This window comes from Dicentrarchus labrax, unplaced genomic scaffold (genome assembly GCF_905237075.1).
Source record: "Dicentrarchus labrax unplaced genomic scaffold, dlabrax2021, whole genome shotgun sequence".
Taxonomy (NCBI): domain Eukaryota; kingdom Metazoa; phylum Chordata; class Actinopteri; family Moronidae; genus Dicentrarchus; species Dicentrarchus labrax.
The window spans coordinates 6,340,744-6,368,085 of record NW_026136724.1 but is presented as its reverse complement, the minus strand read 5'-3'; the positions used below and the strand labels follow the sequence as shown (position 1 = coordinate 6,368,085).

The 27,342-nt window shown below is 41.3% G+C and overlaps 1 protein-coding gene across 2 annotated transcripts in view; it reads right to left on the bottom strand.

Annotated features, from left to right (window-relative positions):
• ptprz1b (protein tyrosine phosphatase receptor type Z1b) overlaps positions 1–27,342 on the bottom strand; it is a 68,771-nt gene that overhangs the window by 11,342 nt on the left and 30,087 nt on the right. For both annotated transcript variants that reach the window (XM_051392161.1, XM_051392163.1), the window contains 13 exons: positions 24,077–24,145; positions 11,383–11,562; positions 8,924–9,075; positions 8,725–8,820; positions 8,559–8,625; positions 8,070–8,227; positions 6,897–7,047; positions 4,769–4,953; positions 3,402–3,528; positions 3,257–3,309; positions 2,250–2,753; positions 1,884–2,076; positions 1,068–1,295 (listed from right to left, as the gene is read on the bottom strand). In XM_051392161.1, coding sequence (XP_051248121.1) covers positions 1,068–1,295; positions 1,884–2,076; positions 2,250–2,753; positions 3,257–3,309; positions 3,402–3,528; positions 4,769–4,953; positions 6,897–7,047; positions 8,070–8,227; positions 8,559–8,625; positions 8,725–8,820; positions 8,924–9,075; positions 11,383–11,562; positions 24,077–24,145 — 2,163 coding nt within the window. The remainder of the gene's footprint in view (positions 1–1,067; positions 1,296–1,883; positions 2,077–2,249; positions 2,754–3,256; positions 3,310–3,401; positions 3,529–4,768; positions 4,954–6,896; positions 7,048–8,069; positions 8,228–8,558; positions 8,626–8,724; positions 8,821–8,923; positions 9,076–11,382; positions 11,563–24,076; positions 24,146–27,342) is intronic.

The window sequence follows — 27,342 nt, the reverse complement described above, 5'->3', positions numbered from 1 at the left end:
GAATCCTCCTTGTGGGACTGAGACTGCAGGATTTGGAGGGTTGGCGGTCACTCCACGAGGAGCGTTAGGAGAGTTTGTTAAGCCAGAGGACTGATCAGAGGCTGAGTCTTCAACCTTGGAAGTGGGTGTATTTGCTGAAAGAAAAGCCAAAGTAAAGGTCTGACAGAAAACTTTTCCAGGACACCAGCACTGTATAGTGTCCTTTCAAAATGTGCTGCTCATGCCAGGAAAGATGGAAGAAAAGGTCAGAATTGAACGTCCCATATAAGGTATAGTTTGACTGAAGTTGAGAAATTCAGACACAAGGACAGTCTTGACTTAGCAATGGTAGTTTCCTGGCATTATCATGCCCGAACCACATACAAAATGCAAGAAGAGAACCAAGAGTCGCAAGTTATTTATTGGTTTCCTGAATAAAGTGAAGACACACAGAGAAGGCGCCACTGTAGATGAAGTGAACCCTGCATTCTGTGAGAAGGACAGAAGGAAAAATACAACAACCACCAGAGTGCGCCATTGAGCCACAGAAAAGAATGCAGACCCAGAAGAGGAATCCCAAAAGTAGATGCTAATCACAGAGCTTGAGTGGACTCGAGTAGATTATACAGAGCCAGGAAAAGTACGACCTCACGTGAAGTCATAACTCAGCAAGAGTCACAGCATATTTAATTTCTGAACCAGTTCAGAGAGTGAGGCAGCCACTGATTATCACTCTAATCATCATCAACGCCAGCTTATTCTTTTCCGACCATCATCATTACCACCACCACCACCACCACCACCACCAGCATTATCTACATCATGCCACTATACAACATGCCACCGAGATCGCAGAGCACAGCAGTGATTAGCCAACAGCAGTGGGCTATTAGAGGAGACAGGCAATCATCCGCCGCAATTAAGTCCAGCTGTCAACCCACCACAAAAAACCATTTATTTATACCATGCTGCTGCCGTGTAATATCCCTCCCATTATAAATTCATAGACGCATTTAAGAGTAAAGGGAGTAAAAGTCACATCTTTAATGGTATATGATATATCTTTGTAGAGAGGGTGTTCATCTTACCATTAAACATGGGCTGGGTTGTGTGCATCAGCACCCTGAGCAGAGAGGAGGTGGTGAATGATTTGTAGACTGACTCAGCGAGTGTGTTGCTGGCGGTCGCCGCCCTCGCTGTGATCCAGAGGGGGGAGGGTGTGGAGGACACTGAGGCTATGGTTTCTGGTAGGGGTTGGTTTACAGGGGCATCGCCATCATCAGAGGACGGCGGAGAGAATTCACCCATTTCGTTACCTGTGGGACAGAAGACATACAATGATAATATGGTGACACCTGTTGCCACATCTCAACATGACACATGGCAACATGATGATCTGACATGCTATGATGTAATTAATTAATGTAGGATGTCATGTGAAGTGATCTAATGAGACATCATGTCACATTTTCAAACAATCAACTAAAACAAGAAACACTAGTTAAACAAACATCTTAACATCTTGTCTGGCCGTTGAGACAAGGTTAGCAAACTTAAACATCAAAAGTGAACAACCATTCAACAGCCATGTGTTATGATTACAACTTAAGCAGCAATAGCTTTTCATATTATTTATTTGAAACACTTATTAAATGTATACATTTAAACGAGATTCAATTTAAAATTAAGCTAAAAACAACACAACCTAAACATCAGTGTTAATCTGAGCAGAATCTGTGGCAAGCGTCCAGCAGAGGAAACATTTTCTGCTGGTACCTATTCAAATATTTATGATCTTAAATTCCTCCTTGGCACTGCAGAAAGGCAGCAGCAGCACCAACCCGAGATGTTTTTGGTAAACAAGAGTGCCAAAAAAAGAAAAAGCTCTTCAAATCAAATCTGACCTGGCAACACAGCAGCAGCAGCAGCAGCAGCAGACACTGTTGAGGCAGACGTGGGGGTTTCTAGTGGAGAGTTGTTGACTGTGTCTTCATAGAAGACATCTGTGACTTGGATGTCCTCCACAGGAGGGGTGTAGAGGTCCGACTGGGGAGAGGGGAGGTCAGTTTCATCGGCTTGGTCTGGTGGATCCCTTGACTGCAAGTAGAAAAGGCAGAGCACAAAAAAATTAAGGTTTCTTGGATGAGGAAGAAACATGAACAAAATCTTTGGATAACTAAAACAATTTGGTATTATATTGAATACATTTTCAATAAGGATGAAGGAAATAAACCCATTGAGAAAAATAGGCAACGTGTTCAGCGAACTACCTGATGTGGAAGCACTGACAGAGAGGCCTCTTCTGTGATTTGTCGGCGGATCGTCGGCGGGGTAGTTGTCCGAGCAACTGGAAACAGGAAGCCCGGCTGCTCAGTTACATCAGTTATCCATATTGCCCCATTGCCGTCAAAACCTGCCTTATTGATCGACTGGTGTGTTCGGACCTCCTGGTCCTCATCAATCCAGTTCTGATTCACATAATCGGGTTCCGACTTATTCCAAATCGGCTTCTTTTTCACATTCTGGTTGAGTCGCGTTTTCTGTAAAACAGCAGACTCGGAGGGAGTGTTTGGAGTTGAACGGGTGCTGGCCTGTCCTGGGAGGTTCTGATTTGTTTGGGTTTGGAGTCCGGGCTGGTTCTGTTGGTGTGTAGGTTGGTTCTGGTAAACTCTAGTCTGCTCCACTGGGATCTCCTCCACGGGGCTGTGGTCCTCTGGAGACAAATCCACCTGATTCTGGTTCTCTGGTTTCTCCCATCTGGCTTTAGATGAGACCTACCAAGATAAAGAAAAAAGAAAAAAAGAAAAGGCACTACTGAATGGAGCTGTGTCAGAAGGTGCTTGGTTATATACCATGTATATCATAAGGGACAGGCCATTGGGAACAAAAACACGTAAAGGGCTTTCATGCTGTCACCCCTTCTTCCTTAAATAAGGTGAATATAAACCAAAGACAGAGTGGTGGTGCAGTTGTCTTGTTTACTTCTTCAACATTCAAATTAACTGATAATAAAGTAATATCCATTCATGCAGTGTGGAAGAGCACAGGCTGTGCTGGTTCTCTCAGTGAACACAGCAGCACTATAGTGTTTCAGATTTCCCTCTTAAACATGCTGGAAAGTCCTTTATAACCTTTTGTGCTGCTCTCCAAACACTCAATGACAAGCCTCTACTGACATAATTACAATAATTTGCATAATAATCAGGTTCACTGATATGAGTGAAAACAAGGAAAACTCAAAATCAATTCCAACATGCAGAGTGGTATCAGGTCCTACCTCCCTGTTGCCTTCCAAGTCTTTTGCGACAGCGTCAGGATCTGAATCGCTTTCTACAGAGAGAGGAAAGAAGCAAAGACTGTCGACTGTAGCAGTTAAAATATATGCTCTTACTTTGTAGGAGTATTTGCGTGTGTGTTTGTACCAGGGTCTTCTAATGGCATGTCCACTACAATCTGGTCGCTCCATCGTCCTCTGAGTCCATTGGTGCAAACAGCAACCACCTGAACCACATAGCTGCTGTTAGCCAGCAGACTGGGGATGATGGCACCCTGAAAAGTCACACAGTTTAAATGAGTGAATTGAATTTGATTTTGAACATTATTTAACACATAATTATATAAAGTGTGCCTTCATGCTACAGCCACTTGGAGAGGCAGAACGGTTTCAACCATCTCTATCTATTTCTCCACTCGCTCGTTCTCATTTGCAGCAGTTGGTGTCAAGGTCAGTGGTGGGGGGTTTTCCTGTGCAGTCAGCTTATCATAGGCGGTGGTTTATTGGTCATTGAGACAATAAAAATACTAAAGATAAGCATCATCAATTAGCTGAACTACTCTGTAATCTTTCCATGTTCCGCCTGGTAACTGCAGAAGTACCCCCGGGATACAAATACCCCTGGGTGAAATCACAGATTTGCTGGGAAATGAGTCATAAGTAAACACTGCTAACCATGCTGTATTTGACATTTACAGAATATAACTTCAAGTTGCACATACAGCAATAATTATTACATATAAGCCAGTTCATGCTCATTAGTTTTATACTATGGACTTGAGTACATCACTACATAATAATAGAGACTATAATCTAGTTGGAATTGCATTACCACAGTGTGTTTGTGTAGTATGTTAAACTCTTGCAAACACAAAAAGTAAAGTAAAACAATGTATGATGTACTGTAAAGCAAACATTTAATATAGATAATATTGGTTATATTGCTTTATCAATATAAAAAACCTTTAAAAAATAAAAAACACAGACAAAACAAATAATGCACTTCCACACATACTGGAGGGTCTGTAAACAAAAGGTGGGGATTACATTTTCTAACGGCCCGTCACTTGTGTCGCAGTATGTTGGTCGGAATATTGATGACTCGTCTACACACATACGCACACAGACGCACGCGGATATACATGTAAATGCACATACACACATATTGCTGATCACTTTAAGGGATGCTCAATGACCCGTTGAGAGGCCAAGATTGATCGTGACCATCGATCACTTTAACAAATCCCGATCCCAACAGCAGTAGCAGTGTGAGTGTGACGGACAGAGTGAGAGCGGAGGGATGACTGACAAATGATGTTCTAATATTTGCTGCAGGAGAAAAGGGAATGGCTGTAATTTCTACCTATTATCTATTTATCAGATGTACCTGTGTGGCCTGTAGATAATGGTGCAAAAACATTACATGCAGTCAAAGCTGAGTGTACATATGGGGGCTGTTTGGTTTTCTCTGTTTTGTGAAGAGATGTGAAGAGATGTGAAGAGATTCTTTCGTACCACGTCCTGGTCCCCGTCTGTCCTGTACTCCTGCTTGCTCTGGTCTCTGCCCTGCAGCCTCTGGTAGGTGACCGTGTACCAGTCGATGGTGGTGTCGTAAACCACGCGGGGACGCTCCCACATCACCATGATGGTCGTGTCGTTCTGGGCATCGGCCTGAACGTTCTCTGGCTCCGAGCTGCAGACTAGAGATGGCAGAAAGAGAGAAAAAAAAGAGGGCAAGATTGGTAAGAACATTTAAATATTGATAAGTGTGGATGTAGCAGAAAACTCAATAGGAAGCCTTAAAGAAAGAGATGAAGAAATACTGAAGGTACAACTGGACATCTAAACATGAACAGCACAGAAACGGTGCAACATCTCACATTAAGTTGAGCTGCGGAAGGTGACTTGACGTTAATCGACTGCACTGGAAATGGAAGAAAACAGGAATACATTTTAAAGAGCCCAGCTCAGGAGGTGAGCGTGGCAATGAGTGGGAGGTGTGTGTGTGTGTGTGTGTGTGTGTGTGTGTGTGTGTGTGTGTGTGTGTGTGTGTGTGTGTGTGTGTATGGCTGCATGAATTTGTTACAGGCAAAAAGACCCTTTTCTGAATTTCTGAACACTTTATTTCAATTTCAAAAAGAGCTGCAAAAATAAATTGCCTGTGCTGAGAGGAGCAGGGGCACTAAACTACAAAGTCGAGCTCCCTGGCAACCCAAAAGACCCACTTTACTTGAGGGTCGACATTATGAAGCTGGAGAGCGTTGTGAATTATATCTTTTGATGATCACGACGAGGCTGACCTTGGAGGACAGCGTTACAGCTAGAAAGGAAGCAGAGGACGGGCAATATTTTCAGTCAGAGAGAAAAATAAGATTAATAATGTATTATTTATATTGATCCCTGAGGAGGGGTTTAAGATCCTTCACCATGCTGCCCAAAATTTGGTATAAATTAGATAAGTGAATAGATTTAGAGCTCCGGAGAAGTGGAGACTCTGGGTTGACGTCTTTAAAGCCTAATAAGGAAGACTTTTTAATAGTACCAAAGCATAACATACTGTATCTGCAGGGAGTTAATAGCAACTGTTGATCAATACCAGTTTCTCAGTTGGCTGCTGAGATCTCTGCCTTTAAAATTAAAAGCCACATGACTAGCTCCAAAGACTAAAAAATACAATAAATTAAGCGGAATGTAAATGAAATAAAAATGATTCTGTCAAATCATCTTAATGTGAATCCAAAACTGTAAACAGAAAAAGCAACACTGTAAACCAAAGAAGAAACTTGGAACCAAAGCTGCAGTCGTGTAGCACAGTTATCAGTTCTCCACCTAGCAAGCTGCTGGATGGCCTGTGGGCACTGAGCCCCCACCCGTGTCAAAACAGGCTCAGCAGCACAGAGAACAAGAAGAGCGAAACAGAAACAAAACTGAGAACTAAGAGCAGAGGTGGAAAAGACACAGAAAGGGACTAGAAAAAAGAAAACTTAATTGAAATTAATTGATTTTAAAATTATTTCAAAATAATGGACATTTTTCTGTCCGTCTTGTTTTGTGTTTGAGTTCATGCTTTAGAAATACCATTCACATTTTTTTTCCTGAGCTTTATTTGACTCCATAAAACAGCATCCAACAAAAAAACCATGGTGAAATATTAACAGATTACAGTGGTTGAAGAGAGCAGCTCTTTGGGTTAGGGCTGAGGGGAAAAAGGGTTGAATTGTGCAAAAAATTGTTGCTGATAACAGTGGAAGTATCTAGATACCATTTTGACACACGTTGGTTTAACTTGCAGTATTACAGTGTAATGAGAAGCATGTAGTTATGTTTACCACTTCACATAATCATGGAGATTTGGGTCATAGACCTAAATTTGGCTCAGTTAGCTGAGGTTTGTAATGGTACCATGTCACCACAACATCAGAGGTTTAAACCTAGTCTGTGACTTTAGCAAATAAAGCAGAAACATTATAAAACAATTAGAGGGTAACACCAAGGTGCACATGTACAAGGTGCAGTGACTCTGCTGCTGAAGATGCACTCAGCATATCATGATGTAAGAGCATTTAAATGACCTAAAAGTCTAAATAAAAGATACTGAAACAAACATGCGGTAAACTTTTTGTTTGTGTGTTTGATGACGTACTGGGTGTGAGCACGTCCTCCACTCCGGTGTACGAGGCGAACACCTGACCCATGAACTGCTGCTGCTGCTCCCTGAAGTTGTTCTGCAGGTAATCTGTCAGCATCACATACCCAGCCTGCTCCATCGTCATCACGTCGCAAAACAACTCCAACTGGGTACACAGAGACAGACAGACAGAGGATGGGTGAACAGAAAGAAGACAGGAACCGAAACAAAGAAAATAAACATGTGTCTGTGCATCTTCCCTGTTTCTATGCAGTTGCCAAAATAAAGCCAACACTGATGCTTGTGAGTGTGTGTTTGTTTAAGAGGTTTGTGCTGGTGCCAGGCGGAGGCAGAGAGACAGCGCTGCTCTATTTTTGGTTCGCTACAATGTGCCCATGTCATGCCTTGCCACCCCCGTTTCAATCATGCAAACAGACAAACACACACAGACACACACAAATATGCACATGTAATATACACACAACCACTTTCATGACCTCATTCACTCTCCATTAGTCTGCTACATAATTGATAATTACTACAGAGACGATTTCATCCAAAGTCGCCGCTCCTCAGAGTTCCTTAAAGGTCTTCAGCCTGCGATCAAGCTGCAGTAACGTTATAGTGTCGGGTTGTGTTGTTGCTGCATAACGGGCCTCCTTATTTTTTACCAGATCATGCCACAACAAAAAACTCTATTCTGTAAGATCACATTTTGGTTAAACTGTCACATAGCATCACTTCAATGTGACATTTTGTTTTTATTTTGTGCACAGATGTAAAAGAAGATTGACCTAAAACCAACCACAGCTACAACCAGACAGTACAGACAGCAATAACTTTACAAAAGATGTTTTTCCATTTTAACTTAAAGCCAGTGTAGGCTGATGACAGAAAAAAAGCTATAGAAAACTTTTCTTTTTTCAATATTGTGAAGCACTATGACTGCATACGCCTAATATTGAACTGAGCATCAGCCTTTCATCAGACACAATAATACCATTTTAATAGTTAGAGCCGCTGTCATTGATTTCAAAAGAAGCTTTTTCTTTATGAATGAAAGAAATTGGCATTGGACACCTGTGTGTGTGTGTGTTTGTGTGTGTGTGTGTGTGTGTGTGTGTGTGTGTGTGTGTGTGTGTGTGTGTGTGTGTGTGTGTGTGTGTGTGTGTAATAAAACCTACTGACCTGTGTTTCTGATATAGCTACAGTGTGTTTAAAGATGATCCATTCCACCGTCTCAGAGCAGGGAGGTTCAGTTAGTGAGCCGTTGTAGATGTAATATTTATCTGTGTTATTTGGAAGCAAGGACCGCAAGGTGAAGGCTTCCATCGATCCGCTCTTACCTGGAAAATAAAAAGTCTCATCAGTAAACAAAATGTTACAAACAAACAAGTAATAAATGTCTCAAGATATAGGACCACCACCTGGGACATGGCATTTGAAAAATGTCAGACTGTATGTTAAAGGTTCAGTTTGTATCATTTAGAAGGATCTGTTGTCATTGTGGTCACTGGATGCCATTAAATCCTACAGAATCATGATTTTGTCTGGTAAACAGAAAACCAAATACTTAGTTAAATTAGTCACCAGCTGAATTCAGCTACTTTCTTTGTAGAGGATACATTTTTACCCAGTGATGACCCAGAGCTAGCACTGTATGTAGAAGAGACCTACCAAACCTGCTGACGGTGTTGACTGCTTCTATAACAGGACTGAAGTTCTCGTTGTCTTCCAGGCTGATCTGTGGAAAAGAACAGGAGCTTTTATTGTGGAGCAGGCAGACAAATATACACTTTTATTATAATCACAGATTGATCTCAAACTCAACAGGCTGACCCACCTCAAAGAGCACAGCCAAGGCAGCGGTCCTCCCTCCTTCCCTAATAGCCTCATCCAGACTTTGGAAGCCATCTGGATCGTAACAGTAGATCTGCATCTAAACGAGAGCGAGAAGCAGGTAGGTGAGCTGAACTCTGGGAGACAAATGTGTGAACGATAAGTGTTGATGGATAGGCGACAGATGTTGTGTATTTCTGTACCTCCAGAGGGTATTTCATCCCATTCAGGCTGTGTTCAGACCCATCTGAGGTCACGTTGCAGCGCCCCCAGTGGAAGCTGATTCTACCAACACGGAACCTGGAGCTCAGCCCTCCTCCACTCACAAAGAACTCCCCTTCCACACTGATGGCCACTAAAACACACACATGCACACACACCAGTTTAACCTTTATGTTGACCACCCTGTTGTTACAGAGAAAAAAACAATCCCCTTTATTGGTGACTGCCAGAGTCAAGCTTTTCCTACAACAGGTTTAATCAGGGGGATGTTTGGGGGGCTGTGGTTGATTGCCACGTCTTTCAGTCCCCCAGCAGTCAGCGGTGGTGGTTGCCACTTGGCCACCAGGCTCCAAAGCTTTTTCCAAATTTGCCTCTAAGCAACTGAAGAGATGGGGGGAAGCAGTAACTCAAAACACATCTTCAGTCATATCAAAGATGCTAAATCTAGCAGGGAAAAGGATATGAGAGTGTCTGACTGCTACAGTGTGGATCTGTTCATCTATTCATGCATTAAATGTGGATATTCTGGTCTGTTAGCAATGTTTTCTGGCAGTCAACATTTGTTTTTTGTAATTACAGTGATAATTAACGTGAACAATACTTGAACCTGCATTAATTGACTTTTTTGGCCAGTTGGGAGCAACCAAAAGAGAACATTTACATATTATTACCATATAAACAATAGCAATATATACTGCCAATATACACTTCATTAATAGCATGAGTGAGTGAATCACCATAGCCTCTTCCACCGTTTGGAGTATGCAATATGTCTTCAGTCACAATCTACATCTGTCCAACAATCCACAGGCAGTCCATGATGACTCAGCAACAATACCGTATGAGAAAACAGTCACATTATCAGCTGAAGAGTGACAGGAAAGGGGAGGAGCCAGTGAGGAGATGACACGCAGCAAAGGGCCAGGCAAACTTAGCAAAAGGTCTTTTATTTACACATCCAGCAGATACAGAGCAACATTAGCTGTGATTTAGAATTTCTGGCCACCTGACTGATGTAGGGCTGGTATTCAGCTATCCATTTAGCTCTGCTTTTAAAGTCCACCTGCTGCTGAGGAAAATATTTGGCTCTTATCAGCCAAACACTCCACTATGTCCACCAGCTGATTGCTAATTCTGTCTGCAATTGAGTGCTGGGCAGGAAGCATAAAACAAGTTTTTTAGAGCTTTTTTGATGGAAACTGCCTGCGGCACAGATGAGAGCAGTGAGACTGAACCAAAACAGTAAAGTTGGAGGCCACAGAACTAAAACAATGCTGAAAGATGCTAAAAAGAAAAAAAAGAGAAAAAGAAAGGAGGGGAACTGAGTCAGGTGATATTTGGGGTGGTAACTTTTTTCACATTACACATCCATTGTTAACCTAAAAACACCGATGAGAGCGGCTTAACACACAGGTTTTGATGTAAATTGTGTGATGCTTGCTCTCATATTAAAGCAGACTCTGTTCAGCTTACTTTGTTGAAGGACTTTGTTGATTCAAAACAGGATATAACATTCACTTTAGTGAGACTGTGCAGGCCATATATTTCTTTGATAATATCATGACAGCTATGCAATATCTGTTTTAATATGCAATTTCCTCTCCGACTTCACAGAGAAAAAAAGATTCATTTTAGAACCATTAACAAATAGGGGGTGCAAACACACACACACACACACACACACACACACACACACACACACACACACACACACACACACACACACACACACACACACACACACATACACAGACACGGCCCAGGCTGTATTGGAAAGATGGTGACGATAACTCAGACAGCTTTCAGTTGTTTATCAGGCCAAACATCACTCCACACGCTGCCTCTCCTCTCACTGTCTCCTCACAATGTCTCTCCACTGCTCTCTCTCTCTCTACATACATTTTTTGCTCTTTTGTTGCCTCTTTTCTGTTGCTCGGCTTCATCTCTGCCTCTCGACATCGATCATCCTTCCTTCTCCACATGATTCCCCGGTACTGCTGTCCCTCCAGTTGCCTCTCTCTCAATTACTTGGTCCATCTTCTCTCTCACTTTGTGACTCTTTCGCCTTTAAATCCTTGCTGCTTCTTTCTCTCATTAACCTCTGAGTTGTGAATGATTTTCTTTCTGTATGTGGAATAGTTAAGCTCCTCTCCACATCTAGGGATTAAGATGTCATGTTTTACAGCACCAGAATAATGTCAAAATCATTTCCATAGATTGAATCTACTGTGGACCGTATCTTCCTCTTCTAGTTGCTGCTTCTAGTTGGATTTTATGCAGTATGACTTTGCAGACATGGCTTCGACGATGTTTTGATCATGGCCAAATTAAGCTTGTAATTCCTGTGGATTATTTGATCTACTTCTCAAATAAGAAAACCAGGTTCTGCAGGAGATGTACAGTAGATAGTAGTAATAACAGTACAGGAACATCAACCTACCAGTCTTCCCGTTGTTGTGGATGGTGCTGGACTCCGCCGTCAGTTGGTCCCAGCCTTCGAGTTGCAGATTCTGGTACTGCAGCCTGACCTGGGTGAACATCTCATCGATGTCCACAGGAGACTGCCTGGCACTGTTACAGGATGGGTACTTTTTACCCCAGTTGCGCTGGTTTAGGGTACCTGTATGTGAGAGAGAGAGTGGCAGACAAAATAAATTAATAAATGTTCATGTGTTCATCTGTTGTCAGCAGAAGATCTGGAAGCTCAGCTGCGCCCTGCTGTTAAACCAGCGCCCTCTTGCGGCTTTGTGCTTAAAAGAGTCGAGCAGATTCCCCACTCGATGTAGAATTTAAAAAAACGTCCAGTGTGGAACATTTAGGAGGATCTACCAGCAGAAATATCACCAGTAAATGCCACTACATCCTCCACACTGGCCCTTTAAATGCAGTCATGGTGTATGGATGTTGAGATGCTACACGTGGCGCCTTTAATATACCTGCACAATACATCTAAAAGTGTGTATTTCTGTTTACAGACAGTATGCTAACTGTGAAATGAGTACAGCTCTAACGAGGGCGGATGGTCAAACTGTAGTTGAAACATTACTGGATGGCCTCAGGTCCCACTTTATCCTTGCACTCCATGCGAGTGTGCATTATTAATGCATGAGTGCATGTGCATGAATTTTCAGAATTGTTTTTATTTTTTCAGGGGGGACTGCACAGCATGAATTCTGTTTATACTTATTGATGAGGAGTGTGTTGGTGTGTCTCTGTGTGTTTTAACAAGGGTTTTCCCATGAATAATGTACAAGAATATGAACGGCATCAGGACGGGCAAAATTTGCAGCCAAACATGCAACACAAAATCCCCAATCAGAACAGCATAGGTGGAAAAGCAAAAGGAACATCCTTCTGTTTCAGTGCTCATAAGATTTTTTTTAATTTTGTATTTTTTTTTGTGAGCTATTAAATATTCCTTTTTGAGGGGGGGGGGCCTTCACGTTTACTGACATGCAGTGTGTGTGTGTGTGTGTGTGTGTGTGTGTGTGTGTGTGTGTAAAATATTCACTCACGTGTCCACAGTACCTGTGTACTGCTGTATATACTTATATATACATATATATATGTGTGCAAGCACGAGCAGCTCGTTGTCTTTGCATGAGTGAATGTGTTAATTTACGGTGCATGCATTCATCCGCTCTTAACATTCAGTCATGTCCTCCAGGCACAGCCAGGGAAGTCTCAGCGTCTCAACTGCATTTATTATGCTGACTAATATTTCTGAGATAAAAACAAAGTAGAGAACACTGAAAAACTGACAAATAATGTAATGTATGACAACAACATAAAGAGATCAAAAACATATACTGTCATAAAGATTAGGATATAGCACACATCAGTATCATTAAGAATTTTGTTGGATTACAGGTGGAAAAAAGAAAAAAAAGTATATTATCATAAAAAAAATCTATTTTCTATGAGTCACACTGTATGTGGACCAAAGACTTACTGGATGATGGGAAAGCGTCATTAGATGCTTCTTATGCAGTGCTTTGTCACTGGTGTGTGTGAGTGTGTTTTACAGTACACAGTGAAGACAATGGGTCTAATGAGGTCAGAGCAGATGGTTTAACTGTAACTGGTCACACATGACTTAACAGGTATTGGCTTTACATTCCTTGTTGGGTGGGAGTGTGTGTGTGTGTGTGTGTGTGTGTGTGTGTGTGTGTGTGTGTGTGTGTGTGTGTGTGTGTGTGTGTGAGTGAGAGAGAGAAAGAGATCTTGTTTATCCCAAGTTCAACTACATTAAAATCTTGGCTGTACTGCTGCCTGATTTGTCATACAGTTGAACTTGTGGAAACAGACTGAAGATTTTGGTGAAAATGTCTACTAAACCCACTGGTTCAGCAACAGCCAGCAGCATTTTATTTACAGGAGTTGTTTACTAGTCACATGTCCACAAGTAACAATTGTTTAATTTCCTCCTGTAATACTGTGGCTTCTGGACACAGCTGGAGTGATGTGTGTTTGGCTGTTTGTGTGATGTGAGAATGAACAAGACACAATAGTCCAAAATGTGCACATATAAAGACTCCAGTAGGATCGTTGTGGAGATTATTTTTCTTAGCAACCCAACAAACAGTAGTCTAGTATCATATCCTGCACACAAACAACAGATCACAGACAACAGAGACTAAATGAAAAAGGAGCTACCTGTGTTTTCTGTGAAGACATGTCACATTTTAACAGTGACATGTACACAGTGGACTTGTCATGTTTACTGCAGGCTCCTGCCAATAACAGTGTGTTCGAGTCAGCCAAAGAGAGCACCCCTTCTGGCTGTCAATCATGTCGACTTATAAGCCGCATCAGAGACCATAACATGTTTCCCACACACACTTTCTTGCAGAGAGTTAGACGGATTGATGCCTTTCTCGTGTTGCCTGCACATCGAGGATTTAGGCGTAGATTCATTGGTCTGGAACCAGACACAGCTAGCATGGCTCATTCAAATGTAAAAACACACAAAAAAAGGTTGTGGTGGGACGGGGACCTGCATTCACGCTGCTGTAACTTTCTGACGGCCTGGCGCAATGACTTTTGACTTGGTTTTTACATTTCAGTTTGTGTACGAATTAAATAAACGAGATCTCTAGTTTCAGTTTCTTTAGCAAGGTTTACACATCTGCCACTGAGATCTGTAATACTGGTAAATGTTATAATTAGAGGTCAAAACTGAATTATTGTCATGTTTGATCGTTCTAAATTAGGTGTTGTTTTCTGCCAGTTTCGTATTTTTAGCGAAGCCGTTGATCACAGTGCATATTATTGCACATTTCCATCGTGACCTATATTTTGCATGAAAGTGCGAGCAGTGTACTCATGCATCTGTGTGCTGGGGAAATGACAGGGGGTTGTCGGTGTGTCAATGACCACATCTGGCCTCAGCAGCCGCATCAGTCAGCATCATCACACACACACACACACACACACACACACACCGAGTTAGTCTTCTGACATAACGCTACCATGGCAACAAGTAGCTGACAGGTTGGAGAAAGGAATAACAAAAATCCCCCGAAGCTAGACTTTCCTGTCTTCATTTAAATCCATAAAACACACACACACACGCACACCCACTCACATTGAGTCAAAGAGTAAAATTTGGATGATTAAATATGGAAATTACATTTCATATCTCTGAGTTCCACTTGCTTTTTCTTAGTAGTCCCAGAATAAAGTCTGCTGATGCTGCCAGTGTACCTACTGCTGTCAAATTCAAACGGGAGACTTTTAAAGCAGAGAGTCTGCAGTTTTGAGAAAAAATTATAAGCAGTATTATACTATTGTTTTCTCCTTGCTTTTCCCCTTTCTCCCTCTCTCTATATATATTAACAGAATAGATAATAGGCCTATCAAACACAATAAAATACAAATTTTAACTTCTATAGGAAGAATTGAAAGATATTTGCTAATGTTCAACCATGTGGGATTTATGCTCATTTATGCTTCAAGTGTTCAAGATCGAAATAACCCAATTTGACATGATTTGCTTTAAAATGTAGATTTCATTCAGTTTGATCTATGAACTAAATCTGTAACACTGCAAAGGATGAGGGGGGAAAAAAAGGAGTAAAGATGTCTGGAAACTTAGTGAAGAAACTTTGTGCTCGGCAGCAGCTCAAAGAGCAGTCAGCTGTTAAAGTGGTCACGGCAGAAACCATTTACACCTGATGCGGCTGCTGCTCTTTTTACCCACTACAGCCCGATCACTTCAGCTCACCCCTCACTCTCAAGGGAGGAGAGGTGAGACGGGAGAGGAGCGAAGATGACAAAGAGGAGAAAGGAGATGCAGCAGCAGAGGACACAAAGGTAGGAGTGCAAAGAGGAGCAGAGGAGGCGATAAAGAACAGACTGAAGAGAAGAATGGGTGGAGGGGATAAGAGGGGGAGGACAGAGGAAGACAGAACCGAAAGGACACGGAGGGAGGAGAGTGAAAGTGTTTTCTGTCAGATACACTACACAGATGTGTGTTCCAAGCAGATATACAAGAAGTGCACAAAGACACAGATGTGTGTGCACTGTCTGTCTCTCTCTTGCTGCCTACGCTTACACCAATTAAGCTCCTTTGGACTGCACAAACAAACACAAACACACACACACACACACACACACACACACACACACACACACACACACACACACACACACACACACACACACAAAGCTGATTTCACCCTCTGTGGAAAGGTTCTGCACTGCTGAGCGAGCTAACTGTTCAGAAAACATGCAGGATTATTAAATTGAATAATGTAGGGCTTGACTTTTGGGGGGGACTGTCTGCTCCTGTTTGCATCACTGCTGGCAAAAATAGCTGAATATGTATCAAATATTAAAAGCAAAAAACGGCTGCTGGTTCAGTTTAACCCACAGCGGTGCTTCTGAATCTGCATCATTGTCTGGCTGGCACAATAAACCACACATAAATCCTCACGCATCCAGGACCCCAGTCTAGATCCTGAAAGGTTTGAGATGTAGCATTTTGTGGATTTAGATGCATTAGTTCAGAACTAGTGAGTATTTGCATTGTCCATTAATATGTTTATTATATTATATTTATATTTTTCAATTAACAGATTAGCATGTGAAATTAAAGAAACGTCCAATCCACAGTCCAAAACAAAAACATAAAAAAAGCCACATTCAAGTAGCTGGAACTGATGACAAATCACAAATCAATGAATTGACACTATTTAATTACTGTAAACACAAATAAGGCAGCCTCTATAATAGACCTATTAGCGAGCTGAATTGATTGGTGAGCTTTGCTTCAATTCGGTCAAGCACTGAACAAATGTTCCAAATGAATTTTTTGTTATGCACAATGTCTTGCGATTCAGTACACTCAGAAGAAGTGCCGTGCCCATCACTACGCCTTGCATGTCGTATTGGACCCTCAACAGTTCCCTGATCAGATCAGTAGGAAAAATGCTTTACGGCACAAAGAGGAAGAAGTTTCTGATGATTGCAGATGATAGAACACCTACAATGTTTTGGACAAAAAAAAAAAAAAAACCTATTCTCTGAAATCTCAATATTGCTATTAGAGAGCAATCGTGCTGTCTCAGCAGGCTTCAATCAGTTTCTCAGTTTGCTTCTTCGATTATAACACAGCAGAAGCCTGAACAGAAAAATAAGAATTTCTCCTTTGTGTGAGAAGAGACTTGAGTCATTTTTATTCTGCAATCAATGTCTATGAATGCATTCTCTCACACACACACACACACACACACACACACACACACTGACTGACATAAAGGAGTGAGCCTAAGGCTGACAAGATCTAAGCTACTAAATGAATCTATTATGAATGGCAGAGATAGGACTACACACACACACAGACACACACACACACACACACACACACACACACACACAGACACACACACACACACACACACACACACACACACACACACACACACACACACACACACACACACACACACACACACACACACACACACACACACACACACACACACACACACACACACGTCATCCAGCGAGATCTACAATGTTAATGATGGACTGTCACAAACATCAGCAGCCAGCGTATCTGACAATCAGAGCTGTCAGATTATTCAAAAAGAAAAAAGACTCTGGGTATGAAGTCCCCGTATGCTCTATATGTGATCTCTGCTCTGTCTAGACGTGGGAATATGAAAGAGTCTCTGGAGTGAGAGACGACCGGGACAAGACTCTGTGTGTGGAGTTAGTTAAATATTAAACAATGGCAGACTGGCTCTCTGAACTGATTTACTGTTTATCTGAACTTATCCAGTGAAGGTTTACCAAATAATAGTGCCTCAAAACTTACTTAAACCAAATCCCCCCTTTGTCTCCACCTGTTTACATTAAATGGGATGACTCCTGCCTATGAGTAAATGTTGTATAGCCCAATCTGCCTACCTGTGACTGTCATGGAAGACAGATAAAACTGGGCAGGTTAGCAAACAGTGAGTGTGCTGTGTGACTCTAATTTTTGGATACTGAAGCCATCACAGGTCACACAGTTACCTCTCATGGCCGTGTGAACCCAGCCACATACTGGTGCAAGCAAGAACGAGGAAAGAAAATGGGGGGCGGAGAGTGTGTGTTCGCGAATGAAAATGGAACACACATACACACCCCTCTGCATCATTACCTCATGTCTCCCACAAGGCTCCAGGAGCAGCCCCAAAGACTGAACAACAACTGGAGCAGAAGAGAAGCCAGTCCTAAATATTTGGTGACTAAGAGAGCGGTTGAGAACATAGTGGGTGGTGAACACACACACACACACACACACACACACACACACACACACACACACACACACACACACACACACACACACACACACACACACACACACACACACAGAGACAGACACATGAGATGTGAGAAGGAAAAAACACAGCCGAACAGCTTCCTGGTTGAGAGTTGCTCAGAGAACTGGGATCAAAGCTTCAGCGTTCTCCTCTTGTCACAGTGGAAAAGCCTCTACAACAGCTTTTAGACCCTCATGGGACACTAAAACCCTCTAATTAGAATTGTGATGATAAAATCAACAAAGACATGTTAACGGATACTTACATGGATTAAAATGAATTCAGGTTACAGGCTTTTCAACAGCTAACCAATTCTACAAACATTACGTAATCATACTGCAGGAAGAAGACTGTCTGATATTTTGTTTTAAAAGGACTACACTGATTTTGTGGGATTATGTATTACTCATCCGAAGTTGTCATGCATTAAAGCAGTATTAATTGATTTTTCTTTTTTTAGCATCTTGGGTCAGCAGAACAGGCTGACAACACACTGACATATCAAAAACTATAAGTAAGGAAAACATGTCAGCAAACAGTTTCTTGTTTACACACCTAGCAGGCTCAAAGCAACATTCCTGTGGATAAAAAGAGAATAATATCTTGCTCTTTTGCTGCTAAAGTGACATTGTTCACCAGCTAGTTGGTGACTGCGTCGTCTATCATCCAGCTGCTAGGTAGATGTTTTTTTTTATGAAAGCAGCTTGCTGCTGTGGATTGATCCAAAGTTCGGTGACAGAGAACCAAAATGCTAAAGCTGCAGTCAGCAGAACCAAAACAACAAGCTGAAAGACACTAGAATTCTCCATTGAGCCGAGGGGAGCTGCAGGGTCAGGTGCTCGAACGTGTGCACGAGGCTACTATGGATGTTCTATGTGTGTAGTGGCCAGTGTCATCTTCTTTGCTGTGGTGTGCTGGGGAGGAGGCATCGGGACTTGTGCCGCTAACAAACTGGGCAAGCTGGTGAAGACTGGTGATGGATTTGAACAGTGTGGAGATGGTGACTGAGAAGAGGATGAGAGGGAAGCTGGAAGCCATCATGGACAACCCCTCTCATCCTCTCCACGCTGAGCTGAGGCAGCTCGGGAGCACTTTCAACCACAGACTAATCCAGCCACGTGCCTCAAAGCGCTTCGGAGGCTCATCTGTAACATCAGCCATCAGACTCCACAACGCCACAGCACCCAGTACCTCCCAGCTCCACTGACTGAACTGTTAACCATTAACCTGCACAACAGTGTTTTCTTTTGTATTACACAATACCCTGTAACACTGCACATGTACAGTTATTCATTCCAGTTATCAGACTGGACCACATTCAGCTTTATTGTATACAGCTATAAATTCCAGGTTTCTATTATATTTTTATTTTTGTTTTTATTTTATTTTATTTGTTAAATATACCACATTTCCCCTGTGCAGCTGAATTCAATTTGAATTGAACGCCAAAACACAGCACAGCACAAAACTATGAGATAGGAGTTTACATCTGTCATATAACAGCATTTTTCTCCTGTGTCTCAACAATTGTGAGCCATTGTGGTAAACAGAAGAATCATGGCGTCAACCAGGAATCTGCACCTGTGTATATGATTGTCAAAAACGCAGTGTGCAGCTAGATGATATCATGTTGCGTCAAAAGTTGAGCCAGGTTCAACTCCTTGGTGGACTAGCCTTCATGCTTTTTTGGAGACCTCTGCAGTGGCACTCACACAGCATCAATGCAGTGGACTTGAAATGAATGAGGAGGCTGTGGGGGGGGGTTCCCACACACTGCTACTGTTGGTCTGGACTTCATTTACAGTATATGGGAAAACTGCACCCACATTATCTCAGAAATGCGTCTTTTGATGTTCCCTTCCCTTCATCTGTGACAGTTACACTTAATGTTAACATACCAGCAAATTACTTAATGTTAGATGACTATAAACTGTTCACACCTGCATACTGATCCAGAATTAGGATTTTCATGATGAGTGTATATTTTACATAAAGGATTCTTCTGGGGTTTGGTTAGATGGAGCCGTCACACAGCCTCTCATGCTGTCTGTATTAGTTTAATCCTAATGATCCTGCTGTACTAATGAACGATAGATACATGATGTTTTCTTGGAACCTGCTGCACTATTTAACCAAGAGCGTGATCTGATTCCAAATGTGAACATATAAATCATTTGGTGTCTGCCACAGTCTACGTCTCTTTTCAATCAGATCATTTATAATACAAAGAAATGGTCTAAGGACAGAATTTTATGAACTTATGCAGACAGGAAGAAGTATTCATATTTAAAATATGTATGTAGGTGTGTGTGCTCCCCAGGCAAAGCACTAGGGGAGTACTGAAGCCTAGATTGCCCCCGGGTAAGACTAAGAAGAGACAGGGAGACAGACACTGATATGAAATAACTGTATATAACTATTCTGATGGTTCATATTGATTTATCTGTGGTAAGGAACTCTTTGGAAATGGATTATAATGCTGTTTCAATACAAAAAACAAGTAGTAGCAGAACAGTATCACTACAGAATTTATACAAACTTGTAGTTTTGTTGTGATTTCTGGAACAGTATCCTACTTCGTACTTCATCCTACTGCATTTGCTTGAAAGAGGAAACTCTGCATTATCAGACACAAACACATGCACACATACACACATACACACAAAACAGATGGGGCCCTGGGGGGTGTCCTCCAGGCAGAAGGATCCCAGGGACCCCCAGGAGACAAAGCAGAAAGGAATGATGAGGACAACATGGAGGAAGAGGAACAGGGAATCTCAGTGTACGTGCAGGTTTAATGTTAATCATTTTACCAAGCTACCAAGATTTACATCAACCAAAAATGAAGAAACCAAGCTGGCACAGACATTACTGATAAAAACTGGAATTTCTATTCCATCTCTGCCTCAACTATAGATCATCAGCAGGTATACACATTCTGACACTATATAAATATGATTTTAAATCTGCATTAACATTAAAATTATCACCTGACTCTTCAGTTGCCCTCCCCTCTGTAAATTGATAAAAATCAAACCAAACAAGCATGGTTTGTTTGACAAAAATGGTGTATTATGATATTGATTTAGCCTAATTTTAAACTTTCCTCCTCTGCCTCTCTTCCTTTCAGTTGAGTTCTTCTTTTTCAACTCTCCGTCACTCATTCTCCTGCCCCCCCTTTCTTTTATGTCCCTTTATTTCCCTTTGCTCCCCCCCCTCCCACCATCACCACTTCTGACCCAACTAAAAAGCTGTGCACGGTGCCTCACAATGAAGTGAGTTTCTTTCACATGTTAATGCTTTTACTCACAGCTCAGTGCACAGCACAAGGCAAGAAACAGAGCTGCACAGAAAAACAAGACTGTGTACACTATATATATATATATATATATATATACACACACACACACACACACACACACACACACACACACACACACGGCAGGAATGGCTACTGTTACACTGAATCCAAATGAACTGCCACTGAGTTGTCTTCAGTTTTGATGATGAACTTCCAAACCCAACAGAGAGGAAAATGAGAAGTTTAGAGTACAGAATGAAGAAATAATCAAAAGAAAGAAAGAAAGTAAAACACAAAGCAAGATTACAAATGGAAGTGAAGAAGACATGGAGGGAAAGGAAAGGGCTTCTACACTTCATTTCTATTGCAGACAGGCTTTTCATCATTCATGTCCACTTCAGTGTATCACACACAAAAAAAACGATTACACTTTGACAGACGGGGTGTATGTGTGCGAGAATTGATTGTTAAGATTTGACAGAGGGAAAGAAAACAATCTGCAAGATGAAAATACATCTTCTGATATTCATGTTGCTTTGACTAATATGAGCAGGAACATGTCGAATAAACACAATCACACAGCTGTACTGTTAAGTGTGTGTGTGTGTGTGTGTGTGTGTGTGTGTGTGTGTGTGTGTGTGTGTGTGTGTATGTGGATTGAGTCACTGCATCAATTTAAGTCCATTAAAACATGGTTCATGACGAGGTTTCATGTTTAACGTTGTGTGCAAAGTTAATTTAACTGGGTGTTCAGACCCATCACAAGCAATTAATAATGTAGTGTCATTTCTTGTAGTTCAACAAATTGGTTATGTCTCAAAAAACATTCAGTTTGGGGTTTTATATTGAATTGTTATCCATTATATATAATTTCATAATTTAATATTTTCATATTTTATAATTGGACTCATAATATGTAACATTTTCCATATTAAAATGTCTAAAAACACCAGACCTATTCTGTTGAGACTGTACTTAAAATATCCCAAACGTATCCAACAATGCTCAAACCCAGACATTTTATTCAGTCAACGGTGCTTTTCCTTGCTTGCTCTAGTTGCTATAATGTTCGGGGAATTCATCGGATACGTCGGAGAGAGGGATGAAAGTCGGTGAACATGACTGAACGTAACCTGAATAAAACTTTAATACAGTACGTCATCTGTGAATAATTGAGCCACGTCAGATAGATTTTCATCACCAATGGCGGTTGTTTAACAATCAAAACAAATCCTCCCATTATCCCACGCTACTTCACGTCATCATCAGACTACATCTTTTATTAGTGTTTTAAGGTGAGAGAGCCCCTAGCTGCAGAAATGACATACTGTGCATTTAATTTCCTAGAATGTGGAAGTGTTGTGATGTGAAGTCATTTCACTGCACATGGAACTAACATATTTTACCTGGCATTGGCTGTCATGGTTTAATGGGAATCTTTAGAAATGTAGATAAAAGGACTGACTAAAAGCGAGCAGACTGACAAAGAAAAATCTTCACACACTTTCTGCTAAATTCAATTTAAAAATATACAGTGCTCATTACTGTGCAAATGCTCTGCAACTCATTTCCTTTTTATCATTTTGGCTCCTGAACACAGCATCACGTTTTTTGAGTGGCAGAGTGGCATTAACTGTGTGTCTTTGTAAGCGGCTGAGAGGCAGGGCCTCAAAGAACACATCCAAACACTGGATCCAGCACACCGGAGACCAGCACTGCCAACTCTCTTCTCATTACCGGCTGCTCAAAACGTCCCTACAGGCCATCAATACTTATTTCTGAGAAACAATCATGGCTGAAAAATAAAGCTGTTATATTTATAATGAGCAGGATCAAAAATGTTGTTTTCACTTTTCCTACAATTAATACAATTACCGAGACTTTTATCAGTAATTATCCATTTGATTGTGTTCAATATAGCTTTCGTGTGCCTGTTCCAACTGGTGAAAAACTTCTCAGCTAATAAGCTGCTGGTCTAATTTGCAGTCGTGCTGGAGGAAGTTCTGAAAGAATGGCTTGTACAAAGTGAAGTTTTATACTTGGTGTATCTACCATGAGAGGGCTATGTGGACTGCAGTTCTGTTATATATCATCAAAGTATTATGAGCTTCCAATTACATGTGTCAATTATCACCAGCAATCCATTTGGGGTGTAGGTTAATACATTGAATAGGTCTGTATGTAGCCCACTGATGACCTGTTGAGCGTGATCGCTCCTCCTGACCCCCCCGATCATTAAGAAGCTAATCTCTCCCTCTGGGACCATTACTGTCTGTCTGTTTCCACTCTTTGTTTCTGTCGGACCACAGATTAGCCCGGCAGGAGCTTTGTGCTGAGTTAGCTGATGTCATCCAACCATATGGTCCGAGGCAGATCAAGGCTCTCTCACGGGAGATCTTAACAGACAATTCCTTCAGTTCAAGTGATATTCAGACTGCTCAGACTGACATTTACTAATCTGATGGCACTGTCCCGAGTACTGTCTGTTTTAAGAAATGCCTGTGTGATTTGGATAGGCGAGCAGAGGGCAACTCAACCTTTGGGGCTTTCCAATTGAAACTTCCTGTCACTGACTGATGGTTGAACAATCAAGTTTGAGTCATCTAAGAACATAGAGAAACAGGTCCTGTGTGTTTCCAATTGTACCATACTTTATTTTGCTCGTGTTTTAATGCTTTTATTATTGATGTAGAACGGATTCTGAAACATACGTATGAAGACATTTAAAAAAAAATAATAATTTAAATAAACATTTTTTTCTTAAATTTGTACTTTGCAACTTGGGCTGATTTACACTGTTGGTCACTAAATAAAGTTGCATATTTGACTGACAACAGATGACCTAAATATTAAGATACTATCACCATTTATATCACCAGTACTTACAGTTACAGGCTGTACATTTTTACAGCCTTTAGTTTACAGCTTAAGTGTGTTCAAGTGTGGAGTACCTCTTTAAATTGAGACCAGTTAAAAAGTCATTGTTGTAGGTTAAACAGCAAACAGCTCCTACTGACCTGAGTACGACCAGTCGATATCTTCGGGGAGTTTCCTCAGGCCTCGGACGAGCGGCTCTGCTGCCACAACTATAGTAGAGAGAGTAAGAGAATGCTTATTAGTGTCATTTTGCATTTCCAAAAACACACACAAATGCACAGACTGACAGGGTAAACCACAACCAGCTGCCGTGTGACTTTTCCTGCCATTCAGAGGATGCCTTTCATAGATACGTAACTTGCCTGCAAATACAGTGACTACCATCTTATTCTGAGTCATCAGTTTGATTTTAATTGGACAGTTTGGGGCATTCTATCAGCTGCTGCTACACATACAGTGACTTCCCTCTACAGTCACACGGCACCTAAGCAGTTTTTTCTAAGCTGGAAAATAATTTGTGTGCAACACACTCAGGTTTCTGGGTTGTGGCAGAAGCTGAGCACCAGCCCTTGGTCACACATGCACTGGGTACCACTTTTTCTGGTTATCACCAAACAGTAGACCACTTTACAGGGTACAGGATGGTGCATTGCCATTAACACCACTTTTCTCAGCCCACACCCAGACACAGCTATCTATTTCATGGTAGTAATTTTCACTCAGGGACAGTAGAGGATACAATGATGTATGAAGTCACAGTTGGAGGATTCAGTGTAGTGTGAGTCTAGAGTGCTACCAATTCTCCTACATTCGCTAATAGCTTTATGTCCCTCTCTAGCCGTCTTGTCTTGCTACATGACATGTAAGGACACTGGACATAAACACACAGACGCACAACTCCCTCTTCCTTTCCTTTCACTTCCTTTATATTCATGCCTCTCTCTCGTCTGCTCTTTCTCCTCCTGCTTGACAATCCTCTCCGTGATGGTCAGCAGATTACCAGATAATCCATTGTATCTGTATAATAAAACATACACCCGGTGCATTTTCCATGGCAGGAATGAACACTGCGCTAACCAGTATATTTTCTAATAATCTGCAGCAGATGGATAATGTTGCTGGTGGGAAAGTTGCACATCCAAAAATCCCAACATTAACACTCCAACGCTGCCAAGATTTCGTTCCCATTAAGGTGACACATACTAAAAACATGTGTTTTATGACTCGAACATTATTATTGTTAAGTGGTTTGCAGACAGAAATGTAGCCTATGCATGGGTATTGACAGTGACACCTAAAACACAACCAGATGGCATATTTTATGTCTTCAAAAACTCACACAGAGAAGCACTTAGAGAACACAAACAATCTGATAAAGCCTGTTGCTGAGCTACCCTCTATATAGTGAGGAGGAGGAGGAGGATGAGGAGGATGAGGAGGAGGAGGAGGAGGAGGGAGCCGGGCTCACATTCTAATAGAGATTACAATATCAAAACTATCTGGTACACAAACAACATGAATACATCAGAAGTAAGAGGAATAAAACAATACATCCACCTCTTTCTTGATCTTTCACTGTGCACAGAAAAACCAAAAACCTCTCCTCCAAGAAGATGAAAGCTCTGTGTAGAGTCTGATTTAGGTCATGGGCAACCACCACCATATCTACTACATTAGGTCTGTCCATGTGGCACAGATGAACGCAGTATAATCCTATTGTTTACAGCAGCCAGATGAAAAACTCTGGCTAAATTACTGCACATGCGTGACACCGTGTGACCGTGAAGACGTGAAGACATGCAATGCAGTGCATCTTCTGTGACAACAAAACCCTTCTGTATCATCTGTAAAATCTTCTGCATCAATGAATATTCAACAAAACCCTGATACCGAAGCAGCCACAGGGGGATTTATTGTGGTACTTCACAGTTGTTTAACTCACTTTTGCTTCTTTCCCACAGAGACTGCGTGCTTAAAGTAAAAAATATTTTCTTTCTTTTCTGCTTTTGGAGGTTACAGGGAGCTCTCTGCTAAGGGATGAAGAGCTAAAAACAGACTACCTACAGATCAAAAAAGGTCTTTAAAAGTCTGAGCGGTGACTCATTTCTTAGGCCCTGAAACAAATTATAATTACATGTAATCACAGAATTTTTGTGATGCTTCTTCACTGCAAGATGAAGTTTATTCTTGACCTTGCGAATAAGTTAATAGTCCTTAAAATAAAATAAATTGTGGAAAATGAAATGAATTGGAATGTGTAAGAAATGCAAATGAGAAATGATAAGACAGTGTCGGGCACATGATGATGAGCTCTATACTGTGCCATGCTGTACTGACGGGAATGACAAATACTAGACCAATATATTCAAAAATTAAGACAATTACGGCCTGACCTGATTGACATGGTCACATGCAGCTTGCTTGTCTGTGTATATAAGTAGGTGGTGAAAAGAGGAACAAAGAAGAAAGACGGAAGAAAGAGTGAAGAGAGAGGGAATTGTAATAGGGGACAAAAACAGACTTAAATCAATGGTACGTCTCTTATAACGCCAATAACTTCAGGAGTTTATTTAAAGCCTTCTTTCTCAGTGTAATACGTGCATGAGACTACGCTGTCATTCAGACTGCCGTCTATAAATTCTGTGTATTTGATGAATATATTCATGTCAGCACAAAGGAGGAAAGACTGAGGAGAGAAATGAATGAAAGCAAGCAAAAGGGGAAAGAGTGAAGAATGGAGTTGACTGTGGGGTTGTAGCGTCAATAATGGCTTCATTAACATCACACTGTGAGGGATTTTAATCTAATTTGCCTTTGGCATAGCACCGCAACACACACACACACAAACGCACACAAATATACCCAAAGGATCACTTGCTGTTTCAATGTGATTTTTGAGAGCTTATTACTGAACAGAATTTCCATTTGAAAAGGCAATGTATTTGAAATATTTCTTTGACCTAAAATAGGGAAACCGTACAATTGAAATTGAGCTATAATTTAATTTACGCATTAGAAATGCATAATCAGATAGTGGACATGCTTAAAAAATGCATTTGAAACATCCTCAAAAATATAAAAGACACTTTGAAATACACAGTAAAGTATTAAAGTAAATGTATTTTCTTCCCATGTGGTCACTGTGGCCACACCGGACTTGACCTGATGAGTACACATTTATAAAAGTGAAGTAACAGGTCAGTCAGCGGATGCATCCTGATGTGACTACTGAGTAAAGTTCCTTTGAAACATTTAAGTGAAGCTGCACTCACAGGAACGAGCTGGCCAAGTCAATTTCCCTGCAGTGATGGATAACACCTCTCCGCCAACAACTATGTCTGAGCAGCCTGATTCAATGAAGTGACACAAAGGCTTTCGGATGGGGGGGGGGATACAAACCATATTC